This window comes from Juglans microcarpa x Juglans regia, chromosome 7S, assembly GCF_004785595.1.
Source record: "Juglans microcarpa x Juglans regia isolate MS1-56 chromosome 7S, Jm3101_v1.0, whole genome shotgun sequence".
NCBI classification, from domain to species: domain Eukaryota; kingdom Viridiplantae; phylum Streptophyta; class Magnoliopsida; order Fagales; family Juglandaceae; genus Juglans; species Juglans microcarpa x Juglans regia.
In genome coordinates, this window is record NC_054607.1 from 19,535,552 (window position 1) to 19,552,388 (window position 16,837).

At 34.0% G+C, this 16,837-nt stretch overlaps 1 protein-coding gene across 4 annotated transcripts; it reads left to right on the plus strand.

The window, feature by feature from the left end:
• Nucleotides 1-8,814: 8,814 nt before the first annotated feature.
• LOC121241186 lies at nucleotides 8,815-15,938 on the plus strand. Of its 4 annotated transcripts, none has more exons than XR_005935678.1 (8): nucleotides 8,815-9,086; nucleotides 10,304-10,411; nucleotides 10,507-11,166; nucleotides 12,517-12,596; nucleotides 13,492-13,953; nucleotides 14,065-14,151; nucleotides 14,260-14,410; nucleotides 15,506-15,559. XR_005935678.1 is itself a non-coding variant. In XM_041138850.1 (8 exons), exons 1-8 carry the CDS (start codon nucleotides 9,080-9,082, stop codon nucleotides 15,527-15,529), a joined length of 1,527 nt encoding a protein of 508 aa, XP_040994784.1. In that variant the 5' UTR covers nucleotides 8,815-9,079; the 3' UTR covers nucleotides 15,530-15,938. The 4 variants fall into 4 exon arrangements, 3 of the variants coding, with proteins under 3 accessions (XP_040994784.1, XP_040994783.1, XP_040994785.1); XM_041138850.1 differs by having other exon boundaries at nucleotides 14,316-14,414; nucleotides 15,506-15,938; XM_041138849.1 differs by having other exon boundaries at nucleotides 14,316-14,410; nucleotides 15,506-15,938.
• The last annotated feature ends 899 nt before the right edge of the window (nucleotides 15,939-16,837 follow it).

The window sequence follows — 16,837 nt, forward strand, 5'->3', positions numbered from 1 at the left end:
ACTCGTTCTGCAACAAAAAGTAAAAGAAAGAAAGAAAAAGAAGTTAGAAAGTATCAACAAAAGGTGAAAATAAAGTTTAGGGGCGCAATCGGTTTTGACCAGTTGATTAAAATAACTGGGAAAAACTTTTGGAAAAAAGCTCGGTACGTACCTTTTGATCAATATTGCCTGATCATGACTGCATGCATCACGAAAATGATCATCCGAGAACTAAGATTTTGTATTTGTCAAAGTAAGATACGCGTTTAAGTAATCCCTTCATGACCAAGCTGTGTCTCACATGCATGCATATATGCCTATAAAAAAAAAGTGTCTCACATGCACATATATATATATATATATATATATATATATGCCCTCTAAACATCGATTATGAACACAAGAGCACCTACTATTTGAAATAGTCATGGCACACACATCGCCACCACAGCAATTAACTTAGTTCCCATGAATTATTTTGCAGTTTGACGATATAGAATATAATGAGAAATAATTAATCTAGTTCCTTAATTTTAAGGTAGAGATCATGTTTTGTTATAAGGTTTTACTATTTGTATATGAAGTTGTTTGAGAAATTAGCTAGTTTTCTAGCTTAAGATATGTTGTTTGAGAAGTTGTTTTACAGTGATCATGGCAGTATATAGTACCGAAAATATTCTATTTATCATTCTCTACGCCACATACCAATATGTGATTTATTATTTTTACTCTTCTATTTAAACACACATATTAATGTGTATGTAAATATGTATGTTTAAATAGAATGACAAAAATAACAAATCACATATTGATATATATATAGTGTGAAGATATTAAGTAGCATTTCTCATAGTATTGTATATAAGATTTTTCATATACGTGTTGTTGGAATCAATATGCTTCATAAATAACACAATGAAGATACTATAAAGCAGCCTATATATAGGAAGACAAAGGCTAGGTGGAGTACGCAAAACAACTTGAATTTATTAACACGATCAAGAAGTGTTAGTGTTAGAATCTCATATTACTTGAGAATTTCTTTTATATAGCCTTTGACGTCCTATATATAGGTCACGCCTCAAGAATGTTATACAAGCAGGTGGCCTATATATATGAATTATTCTATTCTTAAGTTAGTGCGTAAAACATATTATTTACATCATTTAAATGATAATATTTTATTTGTAAGCAGTGTATGATGTAGAGACTTTAGAATAGTAGTACTCGGTCCATATATAGCAAAGACTGTACAAAAGTCATTATCAAGAAATGTGAGATTCTAACAATAACACATGTGCGTTCATATGCATACATATATATATATATATATATATATATATACACACACACATATAGTCATGATTGGCTAAATAAGGTAAAAATTAGGACTCATATCAATATAAGTGTCCAATTAGGCGTTATTGATGGATGAGTAGTGCATGTTTTTTAAAAGAATAATACCACTTAGTCATTTGAAACTTATCGCTCAAATGACTCTCTTGACATGACACCACCATATAATGCTACGTTATTTATTATAAATTACACAAACATAAAAAAGGTAGAGTAGTGAATCAAGAGCTTCAGTTTTTCTCTTTTTGTATTTTAAAACTCTATCCCTAGGGGCCGTAAAGGCCTTTTGGTTTGAATATTTTTTTTTTATATATTTTATTTAATAAATCACGTGGCACTATATGGTGGTGTCACGTCAAGAGAATAATTGATATATATGTAAGTTAAGATGACCCAATACTTGCAATAGTCTTTTTAAAACATTGAATAAGTCTATTTTATAATTGAAAGGTGGGACATATATATGCACTGCATGCATATATACGCCCTGCAAGTATTAATTAAATGATAATATATATTACCCACAAGTACTAGTAGTTATCCATTCCCCTATTTACATGCACGCAGTTTAATTAATAGCAGCTAATTGCTCTAATTTATTAATTAATATCATGATTATCAATTTGCTGCTCAAGTCAATTACTACTTTTGAAAGCCAAGCCTGAGATCAATTTGCTCGATCATGAAGGTGATGATGGTCACATGCAGATCATGATGATTAGACTAGCATATTGCAATTATATATTGGGTTGACTGCACTCACCTCGAAAACCCATTCATCTCGGGGCTCTACGGAGAGACGTGTGCCGTGTGCACACCAGTTCGTTCTATGATGGATGTTGTTAAATAATCTGATCGATTAATTAGAAGCAATGTGAATGAACCGGCCTATATATATATATATATATATATATATATACACATACATAATATAATATAATAATTAAGCTGATTAATTAAATTAAGGTGTAGTACCTAATTCCTGGGCCCTGGCCGGTGAAATCGACAACTAATTTCTTCCATACGCGTGATCTATATACCTTATATTATTATTCTTTGGTGTTTTTCACGTGTCCTTAATTCCATCATCATCAGTTTTTTTCAACTTATATATATACATATTCACACACAACACACACACACACACTCACATATATACATATACATATACATATACATATATATATATATGCAGGTTTCACACCTTTTTCTTTTTAATTATATATAATCATACTTTGTTATCCAAATAAATCCATTTTCGTCTCAAATAAGAGTTTCTAACGTATAATTATATATATATATATATGTTTTAACCACAAATAAGTTTCACAAAAGTAAACATACAAAATAACTTGACTTGATGTGGTATGTTAGATTGTAAAATTACTTTTATCGTAAAATAGATCTAAAATATTATATGGAACCATCTCGATTTGTGAGTTTATTTTTGTGAAATTTCTTTATGACTATAGCACTTCTCTTCTATATATCTATACTTGTGTATACATGTAGTAATTAATTATATATGACAAATTAAGACGATATATAAACATATTATATGCTATATTCATCAATTAAGTTAGGTATAAATTTGGTAATCAAGAATATTTAGACATTAATTTGTGTATTAATAGTCAAAGTTGATTAATTCTCACCTCTACTCTTCATGTCTTGGCATCCTTTTTCTTCCTTAAATATTATAGTCCCTTGCTTGATCGAAGCTCAATGCCGCATATTCCCAATTCCATGCATGCATGCATGCATGGTTTATGATGGCCTAATTTGTGCGAAATTGTTCAAAATCTTTGTGTTACCTGAGATGATGATCAGTGATCATGTGTCAACTTGGAGTAAAATTATGCAGTAAAGTACTAATCTTTGCCTGCTCAAAATTATCTTCTATTCAAATTTGATTATGATATGGGGACTTGCTCATTAACAGAAACTTCAAAATGAAAGAACTATATAACACTAATTAAAACCAACAAAATCATAAATTAAATAGAAGTGTTGAATCACTACTTGTCTCAGAATTTTAAATCAGTAAAAATTGATATATTTGATCATTTAATATATGATCTAACACTTACTTATGTGTAGGTTAGTGTCTCTCTAAATAAACGGACTTAATACATATAATACTCATTAACATTATATATATATATTAAATATATATATTGTTGATACAAAAAGAGAAGAACATCAACATTCAAGAGTTTAAATTTAAATTAAGGACTTGATGGCATATGACCCCGTCCTTCAAATCGAAAACAGTTCAAAACCTTCCATCCCTCTTTATCAAAAAAAAAAAAAAAAAGAGTTTAAATTTAAAATCTGCCCGCCAAATAAAGCCATGATTTCAAACAAAAGCCCAATTAATGATGTGATCTTATGGGCCAACAACATCATTGCACAACCACTCTTAGCCCATGCAAGTACAACTGGAAAAACAGAAAAGGGGCTAAGCTTCATTATCTTTAGTACTTTATAGATCAGCTTTCAACTTGGTGGCCATGCAGTCCAGCCAAAGCTTTGCTTCCTCGTTAATGGACGACAATTCCAGGCGGTTCATGCCGCTCTCGGATCTGAAAAAAAGTGGAGAGGACTCGGCTATAATCACGACTTTCCATCTTGTCTTGAATACTCATGATCATATCTTCAGGAGCTGATTCCAAACCAGGAGTGGCTGAGGAGGGCTTGCAACTGATCATAATATTCAAACGACTACTGCATGCAAAACTCCTTTTTTGGAAACATGGATATAAATTTCATACTGTCTACACAGAGGCAGCGGGCTGAGAACCTTCCCGTTTGTAGCTGGCATTGTACAGAAGAGATGAAACCAAATCCCAAAATATTGCAATAAATCAAGAAAGCAGAGAGTTTCCTAAAGAAATATAGCCGTGAAAATTGGGAAGTTCAACCAAGAGCATATACAAACCATACCCATGTGAATTCCACTCTTAAGCCTAAAACATTATACATTGGATAGTACTGATCATGCAGTATGTGGCCTGCAAAGGAAAAGGTGGATGAAAGAACATCTATATCAGATAGTCTATGGCATTTGAAGGGCCAAAATCAGTTCAAAATAATATATGGCAACAGCTGCTATATTTTAGATTGTAAAACAAAGTGGTTAAACACTACTCCTTAATTCCTTGATTCAAAGCTCTCTGCAGGACAAACACCTCTGAAAACAATCATGCACAGGGCTTATCCAACCTTAACTTAATCATAAGCAGTTAAATTATGTCCATTTCCATGAATTCCAATCTCTGCATTTTTATATTCACTGAACTGTTCTTTTACCATTACTTAAAAAGAAGAGTAAAATAATCACAGGGTTTTCAATTATATAGATCAAAGTACCATTTTGCAGTTAAGAATTAAAGTAGAATAAATCCCATCTTCACTATATCTCTGCCAAGCAGCCAAAAGAACGCAGTTTATCACATTGCCACTACAAACACAAACTTAGAATTCATCACCTGGAACAAACCCCCTTTGCAGCATTTCATCATGGAACTGAAGCGTCGCCTTCAAGTTGTCCGGGTGATATATCCATTTATCTAGAAGGTGTATGTGGATGGATCTATGAGAATTTCGCCTTTCTGGATCATCTTTCTCAATATCAGTTCAGCTTCTTTCTATATTCTCTGTAAAACAAAAGCTTTGTCCATATTCTCTTCGTTTACGTTACCATTTATCTGAGTGTTGTACGTGTGTAATGCTGGCAGGAACAAGTCCTTTTGACATCATCGATCTTGCTCAAGAAGTCATCTGCCTTGAATGCAGACTGCTCAACAAGTCATCATCTTGCTCAACGAGCTTTTCTCTACGAAAAATTCTAAACATAAGCCTTATACTTCTATACACTACTTAAAAATATGAAATTTTATTCTTTATCTCTTTATATTTTATAAAATATGTTTCATGAAATACGAGAATAGATAAGTAAAATTATATGTTTTTAAGTGGTGTGCATGAATGTGAGACTTCTGTATAGCATGACTCTTTTTCTACGGTTTTCTAGCTTATACAAGTTTAGGCGTGCAAATTTCCTACAAATGACTCTTTTTAGGGTAGACGTATTTTTTTTTTTAAATATAAATGGTCCGTGCAAAGCTTGTATTCTTCGGATTTGTACACAGTATTATTCATTTATAATTATTTTTATTCCTATGCTATCCTTTACGTTTTTTTTTTTTTTTTTTTTTTACATGTTGTGTAGGGATAAACTGGTTATCAAAGACTAAATTTAAAGTATCGCAGTATAACTAAACAAAAGAAAATAATGACAATAACATACAGAATACAAAGATTTAAGTTATTCGGCTTAATGTGAGCCCACGTCCATTGATGGAGTCGGTCTCAATGAATTCATTATCAACAAAGATGGAATACAAGAAATTTAATATAAAAATTCTTCACAAAGAATTTCTCTCTCTAGAGTTTTCTCTCGCTCTCAATCTCTCGTACGATAGCTACTCACAAAATGCAAAACTGAGTTATAAAAAAGCACACTGTTTTCTATTTATATGAAACGGCACCGATACTAAATCTTGAACATTTGCTCGAGCGAACGTTAGGGTTTGACATCCCACTCGAGCTAACTGTCAAGTGAACTAATCTCGGGTTACACTCCACTCGAGCTGGCTATCGAGCAGGAGTTGAGCAAACTCTCGGGTTGGGGTTTCGTTCAAGCTGCAGAGACACTGCTCGAGCGACCAGACTGAAGAGACACTTTTTCAACTAGATTCAAGCCATCTTTCAACATGTTGCATGCCACGTTAGAATTTCTAGTGATTTATTAGTGAAATATTGATGAAATTACTGATTTTCTCAAAATTGAAAGCACATACATAGGTTAAAAAATAATCAAAATTATAATATAGAGACCAATTTATTTAAAAACTAAAGTAGAAGGACAACTTTACCATTCAACCCTATTTGTAATGTGAGTAGTATATATATAAACTGTTGGTAATATATTCATTAGATACCACACTCGTGATATATCAAAATATGTCATCCTCAAATGTGTTCGATACAACCTTTACGTGAACTACTCAACATAGAATCATGTTCAAATCAATTAAGGTGAACCTGAATTTGACACGATTATATACACAATCCATTTGACTATTTTGAACTTATACCTAACAATATATATTTAGTACCCTAAAACTATCAAACTTTATACACCTTAGAGTTATATTTTAATTGATATGTCCTCTATTTCGATAGCAAAAGAGAGGGCAGAGTCGTAATTTCCAATCCTTAACGATTACGTCCTTAATTCATATAGTAATAATAAAGGGAAGAAATCGTGAATCTAATTACCATAGTTGAAACGTTTATCCTTGAGAAAGAAATAATATGCTACAAATGTGCTAAATAAGAAAGGTACGGATTAAAAGTATGAAACACCTCCAATTCTCTACCATATAAGTCTTTATTTTCGATCGATAATTGTATATCGGACGCGTTAAGGAACCCTAGCACACCTCTCGCTCTCTCCCTCTTTTTTCTAGAGCAGGCCCCTTCAAAAAACCTAGATCAGAGGAGGAGGGTTGAAGCTCAGGCCACTGTTTTTAATTTCGTAACGTACCGGCCGGTATGGCCGATATTTGCTGTACCGGCCCATATACATTTCCTACTGACCCAAATACCGGCCGGTTCCGGCCGATATTTCGGCCTTCAATTTTTTTTTTTCATTTTTTCAAACTACAAACTTATTTTTTGACTCCCAATTCAGACTAGGCTATTTATAATTTATATATATGTATTTATATATAATTTATTCATATATAAAGTATTATTTTAGAATATAATTTATATATATTTATATATATAATTTATTCATATATCGACTATCTCGAAACGATATACGAAAAAGTACCGGTACTAAAATATTTCATTCCAATGTCTTGACAGGTACGGTATTCAAAAAATTGGCTCCAGTTCCGGCTCCTCCCTCCCTCATCCCTCCTCCCTCTTCTCTCTAGTTTTTTCTTTTATTTTTTCTGGTTTTGTGTTTTTTTTCAAAGTAGGGTGAAATGTTGATCTATTGTTCTTTGGAGTCCGGTGACACCATGCAGCCCATCGCAAGATTCCAAAGGCGTCGATCCTTAAAACGGTTGAACAATCTCGTCGAACGGAACGGCGTGTGAGCCACACATGGAGTCCAATATGCGCGTGACATCCACACGCCACTTTAAGGGGAGCTCTACAGCTGCCACAGGCAGCATTTCTGAGACCAAGGTAATTGGTTTCTTTAGACTCTATTGTCCGCTGTACTTCCAGGGTGGCGCGTGTCCCTCACGTGCCACCATAGTGCCTGTGTTTGCTTTTTTTATTTCCTTAAGGTTGAAAATGTGGATCTATAACTTTCCAAGCTATTTTCCAATATTTTCTCATGTATCACTTACATTTTTTGTTATTTCTTTTGTTTTAGGTTAATAATAAAAAAGAAATAGTCTCTTGGATATTGTCTATAGAGTGAAAGTCATCTCTTCATTTAGAGGGTGAGGTTTGAAATCTCTGTTTTAGGCGAAGTGTGGTCTTTCAGACGGTTTGTCTGTTGAGAGTTCTAGAAGTTACCATACTAGTTACAAAGAATTTGTGTACTGGTCGAGTCTTAACCGTGGTCTTAACCATGAGTAATTGGCTTGTAATCTGAGTTTTTTCCTGTTTGTATCAGTCACAATTGTAAATTCGCTTTCATGAATGAATGCAATCTATTTTTCCATAAAATAAAATAATAAAAAAGTTACGGATTGCAACAAATTCAAAAAGAAATTACAATATATACTTTCTATCTTTTAAAATCCGACTATTAATATTATGCCACATCTATTTTTCATACATTTTGATAATTTAAAAAGGAAAACTAATTCAATCAAATAAAGTAGCAATCCATTCTCTTTTCATTAGTGTTGTAAGTGAATAACTCTACTCGAAATCGACATCGATTTTATCAAACTCGAATTTAGTTGATTCATTCATCAAATGATATATTATTAAATACAAAATGATTATTAGACGATAATTACTATACAAATCGAATAAAATTCAACTCGACTCATGAATTTAAATAACTTCGCATTTATTATTCTTTTAGTATTATCTTTACCTTTATAATAATAATAATAATATATCAAATATTAAAAAAAAATGTTCATAATACTATACATGATATTACTTAAATCTTTATAAATATAAATATAAATATTATTATATGAATATATAAATTATATGAAGATATGTAGGCAAAATATGTCAAATGCTTATTACTCAAATGAAAAGCACTTGACCATTTTCTACTTAACTTTAAAATCACCTATATTACACCCTTACTTTTCTACGCTCCTTTTCTCGTTTATTCGGTTTTTGTTTTTTTAATCTAAAGAAAAAAAGGACAAGAAAAAAAATAATGAAATGGAAAGGAAAACCTCGTTTAAAGAGCCCGAACATGCTAAAAACAGTAATACAGAGAAGTGAGAACATAAGCCCAAGAGTTAGAACTTTTGACTGGAACGAGCAAATGAAATCATAGAATTCCCTCTCCCTTCCCACCTTCAGAAAACGCCCTCCTTCTCATCAGCAATGGATTAGATGTAACTAAAAGTTTGCATTTTTCTTGGCTTCGAGCTTCTTGGCCTAACGGGTCTCGCTTTTTGAGTCTACAGAATCTAGAACTCCTAGAGAGATAGAAGGAATCGCCAGGATTTCACTCGACATGGAAGGTAGCTTGTTCTATTTTCTCAATCTCAACTCATACAAGCGTTTTGGGTTCTTTGGGTTCTCATTTTCTGTTTAATTCTTGTGAATTGCTCCGGATTTCTTGCTTTAGAATATGTAATTGAATTCTGGGATATTGAACAATTTGCATGAACAGAAAAGCTGTTGTAATGGTGGAGATAGTTCCCAGAATGTCTTCTTTTCTTTCTGTCCTCTTTGGTCCTATTGAAGGAGAGTTTTGATCTTCAGGATTTTCGTGTCTTTTATTTCCTATATTTTCTTGGAATCAAATTGGGTATTATTTTTTTCTCGTCCTTTACATGTGATTTTGATCATTTTTCCTCAAATGGTTTTAGTTAAATGAATATAAATCCTAGTAAAATAATGAATCACCATCGCTTGGAAAATTTTGTTCTCTGGGAATGCTTTGGTATTAATGGAGCTTGTATGATTGTTTTAAGACGGGTATTTATCTTTCCACTTACATGTTTGTAAAGTTCACGCAATTGAATCATCTCGGGAAGGCAGTAGATACAGTCCTGTCGAATGTTTGATCTTAATTTGCAAATTGTTTCACGGTGATAATCATAAAAAACTGGATTTTATGGAATGATCCTATTGAAGATTTGTATGGAGTTAGCAAGCCTTGTACAGAAATGAGGAACCTGGTTACCTGCTTGAGTTATGGAAGAGTGAGCTAAGTGTGGCCGGTATAACCTACAGTTCTTGAAGCGGACATAATTGTGCAAGCGCAAGAAATATAAGCATAATGTAATATAACAAATATAAGATGGAAAATAATTAATGTAACCTCAATGGTAAGCACTGTGAAAGAAAATTCTACAAATATCACCAAATGTGATGTCTATTCTTACATTTTAGCATACATATTGAACATTTTTTTGGCATTAGGATCAAGAGTTTTTTATAAAACATTTAATTTATTGTTCTTCCAGTTCCATAGTTAAACTTCACTATTTTATTGGTGAGCAGAGGGGAAAAGCTTGGATGCTGTTTTCTTGTTCTTAAATCATTTTATATGTCATTGTAGAAAGTGATGAAGTTTCCTGTAATAACTTTTATGTTTAATTAAGCCCGAGGGCCTATGTCCCATGGAAAGCACTTAAATTGCTGCAATCTTTTTTACACCCATCAAATAATCTTTAGATATTTTGGTAATTTACTACTAAGGTTTCTTTATTACTCTTCCATTCATGCTTAGAATCAAGTGGAGTCCACTCTGAAGAGTATAAAGTTTCTTCGGAGAAAGATAAGAAAAGAAGGCTCAAGACACCTGCCCAGGTTATGGCTTTGGAAAAATTTTATAATGGTATGCCACTTCGCTTGTCATATCTTATCTCATGCTTCTGGCTTAGTGTCTAGACATTTATTTTTCTGAAGGGAGATTTCTTTAATTTATCCTAGAGCACAAGTATCCTACAGAAGAAATGAAGTCCCAGCTTGCAGAGCAGATAGGATTGACAGAAAAGCAAATATCTGGATGGTTTTGCCACAGGAGGTTAAAAGACAAAAAATCTTTGAGAGATGAAGCTTGTCCTAGTGGACGACAAGATCATTCAAGTGGTGTTGTTCAGGATCGCGGCAGCGGGCTTGGACAGGATTCATGTGGCAGCACAAAACATGGTGATTACAGGAACGTTGATCCTAGGGAAGTTGAAAGTCGAAGGCTCTATCGCAATGATTATCGGGCTGCAGGTTTCACCTACGAGCATAGGAGTCATTATACAGGAACTGCTAGTTGCACAGACAATACATCTTCAGAAAGTAGCTCATCTTCACAAGACAGGTTGTTTTCCCAAGCTGAGGATCCAGATGACAGGGAAAATTTTAGATATCTAACACACAATGGCATCATTACACCTATAAATACAAATAGTGCAAAAATCAAGGGATATAAGCCATCAGGATACTTAAAAGTGAAGGGTGAAATTGAAAATGCTGCTATCACTGCTGTTAAGATGCAATTGGGGGTTCGTTATCGAGAGGATGGTCCACCACTTGGTGTGGAATTTCACCCAGTTCCTCCTGGTGCATTTGAGTCTCCAATTCGGAATCCAGTTTGTGGTAAGTTGCGATGCATGTATTTCTGTATGAGAAAAAAACTCCTAATGAAGTTTTTAGGCAACTGATCCTGTAAGAGTAGAATTTCTTAATATTGTTAGATCTTGCTTCTTAATTTTATAGTTCTTTTGCAGTTTTCATAATTTCTTTCGTGTGCTTGGGAAAAGATTATTGGTATTTTTTTCTTATTAAAATTCAATGTAGTTTTTGTCTGTAGGCAAATGATAATTGGGCAAGCATAACTAGCTCAAGCCAAGTCCAACAAATACATTTTTGCTTTTGTGAACAGGATATATATAATTTATAAAATAAATATATAATGGGTTTGTATACATTTGCATTAAAATGTAGATGGTGTGATGGTTTTGGACTTGGGTGATTTAGATACTCTGTGGTTTCCATAAGATTGAAATGAATCTCTTGCATGTGTATGGAATTTCAAAATTTTTCCAGGAGAGGGAGGTTAAAGGAAAACAACATATATAGAAAGCTGTAATATTTCTAAGTATCTGAATTATTTTCTTGGACTGAAGTTGTCACAGCTTTGTTTTATTTATTTTCTTCCCACAGAATGCATCAGCACATGGTTGAAAAACATACTGGTAGGTCTGTGTCTCGCTGGACTATTTCTAATGCAATCTTGCAAAACGTTTATGTTATTTATTTCATTGCTGGTTATGGAGTTATCAATGGGTTGATCTTTGTGTTGATGGTCATTATGTACTTGGGAGATGTACTACTGTTTGAGTTGATTCTATTGGTGATAAGTTGCATATATTTGAATTTGAATGTTAAAGTTTATCTGGTGGTTTATCTTGTGGTTTCCATTCTGACAGTTTCTTGCTTGCTTCTTTTTAAAGCATTTGGAGACATTCTCTAGCACGTATCTGTGGCATGTTCAGCTTGACATTAGTGTGTGGGAGAATTTATAATTGAAATTTCAAACTTAAAATAAAGAGGAAAAACCCAACCTTCTGTTTTATTCTTAAGAAATAGCCATTACAAATATTTGCCTTTTCGTTGGTAATGCCATGATGCATTATTTTATGAGGTTGCTGCTTCTTCTCTTCCTTGATTTTTTCCTTTTAAAGTTTTTATATTAAGGTTCATTCCCATCCCACACACTCAGATGATGAAGGTGGAAGAGGTTGTGGAGTGAGGTTGTTTTTTATAATCTGAAGTTCTTAAATTATCAAATTATGGTTGCAAATTTATTGGTGATAAAAATGTACATATATATATATATATGCATATATCTAAATTGTAGAGATGGCTCCTTTTTGCAATTTTCCCAGTAAAACATCTATCTCCAATGGGTTATAGTCTTATGTCTCATTTTATGTATTTTTGCAGAACCATCCTATGTTGGGAATTCTGCTCTTTCCCATTCTCCTGATATTTCTGGACTGGAAAGGCAACCTAGTCTCAGCAATGTAAGTATACTTTTTTATTATTTTTTGTTAAGTTCTGCCTCAATCTAGTAAGTTCAAATCTGTTTTTCACATTATACTTTTTGTATGATGAGTGTGATGGAAGGGTTGAAAGGATGGGACTGGAAGAGCTTATAGGTTTGTTAAACCGATCAGATAAACTCATTATGACAAGGAACGGATTAGATGAAATTAATGTCAAGTTAGAAAATTTGGGTTATGCTTTTAGAAATTTAAGAAATAGGGGTACTTGTACTTTATTCTTTTTGACATTGAGATTTGAGTTTTTTTTTTTTTTTCACATCAATAAATTTACTCTTACTTATCAAAAAAAAAAAAAAGCGACATAAATTCCAATCAAAAAATAAGTGACAGAAATGCAGATGTGCCATCTGATGTATCATCCACTTGGAAACAACTTCAAAAAATAAGGAAAGAACATGGGGAGGGATTCCTCCGCCACCTCATGTGGTGGGTTGCCACCTGCAGTTGCCACCATGCAGGAGGTGCCAGGGTGCCTCCCTCCTCTTGCGCAGTGGAGGTGCTGGGTGGCCTCATGTGCACCCCCAGCCTTGTGGTAGAGGTGTTAGTGGAAGCTCATGGGAGGCCACTCCGGACTGCACCACGACACCTCCCATGCACTGGAACAGAGCAATTGCTGTATTTATTAAAAGTTTGGATGTTTGAAAGCTCTTGACACCAGAACTCACACCTGCACATTTGCGTTACTGGAGAAATTTCTTTTATACTCAAAATCATGGAAGCCCAATAAATTATCTTGTGAAGGCTTTGCATCAATGTTGGCAGGACTTGCACTCCATGCTGTTCGTATTAGTGTTTTCTTCTATAAAAGTTTTAGTGACTTTTGTGTAATTGTTCTCTTTTCCTGCCCTTTCAGAGGTATGAGGTGTATAATTCCAAGTTGAGTTCTCCGGATTTATGTGTGGAAGGGGGGGCATATTGTAGTAGTATGCATGGCTCTGATTATCAGGATGAGATATCTCAGCACCAATTAAAACAGAATTCAACTGTTCTCAACCATACCAAACCTTTCTCTAAGCAGAACTCTTTTACGGATTTGTATGAAGATTCTCCCAGAGAAAAAATTGCTTACAATAGCAAGAGGAAACAAAGAATGAGTGGCAACTGTGGTGCTGAAGGGTTGGGGATTGACTCTGTTGCTAACGGCCATGGTCACTATGATGGGAAAATTGGAAGCAAGTTGCATGATTATGATGATGTCAGCACCAACATCATCAAAAGGAATGAAACTTTTGAATTGAAGCCTTCAATTCTAATACGCAACCTCTGCAAGTCTGCTGATAAAGAAGAGAGAGGGCCATCTACGAGGATGAAAAAGGTCAACCTTTTAGTTCAGACTTTACGACTGATTTGCTATATTATACAAAAACTCTTTTATTGATTGAAAGTTCTTTGATTGAGATTCCATTGTTTACGTGAATATGTGCAGAAGAAGAAAGTCAATGAAAAATGGAAGGGTATAGAAGAATACAGCAACCAAGTTAAATTAATAAAGCATCCATCAAATGAAATGACAGTAAGTTTGACCTTTGGCCAGTTTTTAATGACATTATGATACATTAATAAATACATGCATCGTGGAAAAAATATATATATGTACACATCAGTATGTATGTACATGCAGGGGTGTGTGACTTGCAGTGTTTTGCCTTGCTATTGATGCCCACTTTAATATTGAAGGTTGAAAAACGAGTCAGACCTGATCTTCCTAAGCCAGACTATGTGAAAAGAGCATCATTAACTGGAATGCCGACATGGAAATATCAGTGCAAAGGGTTGGTATAAATTTTTGCTTATTATTGTTCTCTCTCTCTCTCTCTCTCTCTCGTGATAAGACTTGAACCAGTAGCCCATTGCATCCTATCCCTTGTTTCTTGAGCCAAAGCCAAGTGGCATGTGAACTTGTACATACCTCTACCTCTATATCAACTCATGCCCTAGCTTTTACCAAAAAAAATCAGTGCCTTGATTTGAAAATTTTTGGTGTTTTCTTTGGCTATTGATATAATGTATCAATGTCTTGGAATAATTTCTATACCCCATTTTAAAGAAAATAAAAAACTCCGATCTCTTATTCTATTACAGCAGTAATTTAGTTTTGAATTCAATGTGTAGATATGGTTAATGGGAAGATATTCTTTTTTTACAATCCTATATCACTGAATCAGATGGGGTATTTATGATGGTTCTTGTTTTACTTTCTTGGTGCGCAATTACATCAGTGCTATCATAATTTATACAAATCAAAGGTCTTTTTTTTTTTTTTTTCTTTTTTTTTGTGGTTTGAAAGGGTGGGGGCAGAGCGGCGTGAGGTAGAGAATGGTATTACCTTTGAATGACAGGACTTAACTGCAACCATAATATTGGTAATTTAAAGTCCTAAACCTGTCAAATTGGGGCAAGTTTGAATGTGGAATCTTACTCTACTATTTGAAGTCTCTCTAAAGTGCCAATGTTCTTGTAATATCTGTCATAAATAGTCTACTCGCTAGGCTCTGACTTGAAAATTTTGAGAGGCATATCCTAGTATTTTATCACATTATGTTTGTTCGTTTCACTAGAGAATGAAATCCTGAAAATGGAAGGTGTTGGCTCTTTTAGGTAAGGCATCTTTGTGATTTGGATGCTGACTTGCCACTTAATGGAAGCTTTTGCCCGGCTACATGACTGAAAATTGAACACCTACAGAGTGGCTTTTTTTTTTTTTTTTTTCAAGTGAATTTCTTTTCTTCCTTATTCATTATCTGTTGCCCTTTTAGGGAATTGAAGGGCACATTGTATATAGTCTTTACACGCTTCTTTCCTTTTAATTTTTAATTTTGGGGCTCCATAGCTAATTATTTTTGGACTGCACTGCAAATATCTACTAGATCTGTCATGGGGATTCCAACTAGCTTCAGCGCGGATGAAACTGCAGAAACCAGCTCTTCTTTGTAAGGTTTAATGTTCTCAAAGCGAAGGGCATGTACAGTCCAATGGAGAGTCACTTCTCTGGAGCATTATCTTCATGAGCAACAAAGTTTCCACTGGTTACCAATATCTTCTGCACTTGCAGTGCTCCCCAGTTTATGTGTAGAATAAGTTCTTTATTTTCTATTGGATTTTACTGCTGTATGGAGGAAAACGTTGCAAACCAACACGCTTGACTGTTAGAATCATCTGCCTGGATCTTCTAACTATCAAAGTATGCAAAACAATGTTCATGAATTTATCACTGTTTCGGGTCAAGCAAACAATGACAGTGCTTCTGCCTGTGGATTTTCCATGCTTCGATTTATTAATCAGAAGAATTAGTTTATTTCATTCTGTTTTTTTTTTTTTGTTCCCTTTTCCCCATTGTTAATCGATGGCACTTCTTGAACTCCTTGGATATATCACATTAATTACTATTATTTCCATTGTGCATATATATTGGAACAGAGACGTTGATGCATTTTTTAGCATTGTGCTTTGAATCTTGGTTCTCTTGTTTTGTTTTATGTTGTCTTTGCTTTATTTTCTTGGACATTCTTTAGCACATGACAACAAAAGGATGAGACGTTTTCAATGCCAGCTTATAGTGTGGATCAATTCATTGTTTTCTGAACCTTTGAGCAATGCATTAGTATAATTATGTGCCAGATCATGACCGACTGTCTATTGATATTTTGATTAAGGGCAAAGGTTTCCGCAACATGCATACAAATATAAGTAGAATCAGCCCATTGGATTAGTCGAGGTGTGCACAAGCTAGCCCGGACACCACGGTTATAAAAAAAAAAAAAGAAAACAAATATAAGTAGAAAATGAATACTTTCGCCGGAGCATTGTACAAGGTTTCAAGGAATACTGTTCCTGTTTTAAGTGATCAAGATCATGCATACTCTTCTTGTTACAAAGTATTTCTGAATGAATACCCCCATTAAGGGAGGTGACTCAATGGTTTTTGGGTAACTTTTTTAAGTCCCAAGTAGTTTGGTATGTATATACTAGGTCTCAGGTTCGGATCCAAGTATAAATTTACCTTAGATTGTTAATATTAGTCACTTAAAGATTAATTGAATTCTTTGGTAGAGCTAGGGTCTATGGATGGCTCCAACCCAACATAAAGAAGTGCTTGCAGTTTTTTGTCATCTAGGCCCCTCCTATTTTTTTAGCGAATAAGGTATTATGATCATGTTCAGGTAGGAAAACTACCTCCAGTTGCCCTTATATATATCCAG

What these genes read in the sequence shown, in the direction of transcription:
- LOC121241186 (XM_041138849.1), top strand. An exon ending in ATCCATCAAATGAAATGACA is followed by an intron (nt 14,152 to 14,315) that starts GTAAGTTTGACC and finishes TTAATATTGAAG; the next exon opens with GTTGAAAAACGAGTCAGACC. An exon ending in TGGAAATATCAGTGCAAAGG is followed by an intron (nt 14,411 to 15,505) that starts GTTGGTATAAAT and finishes AATATCTACTAG; the next exon opens with ATCTGTCATGGGGATTCCAA.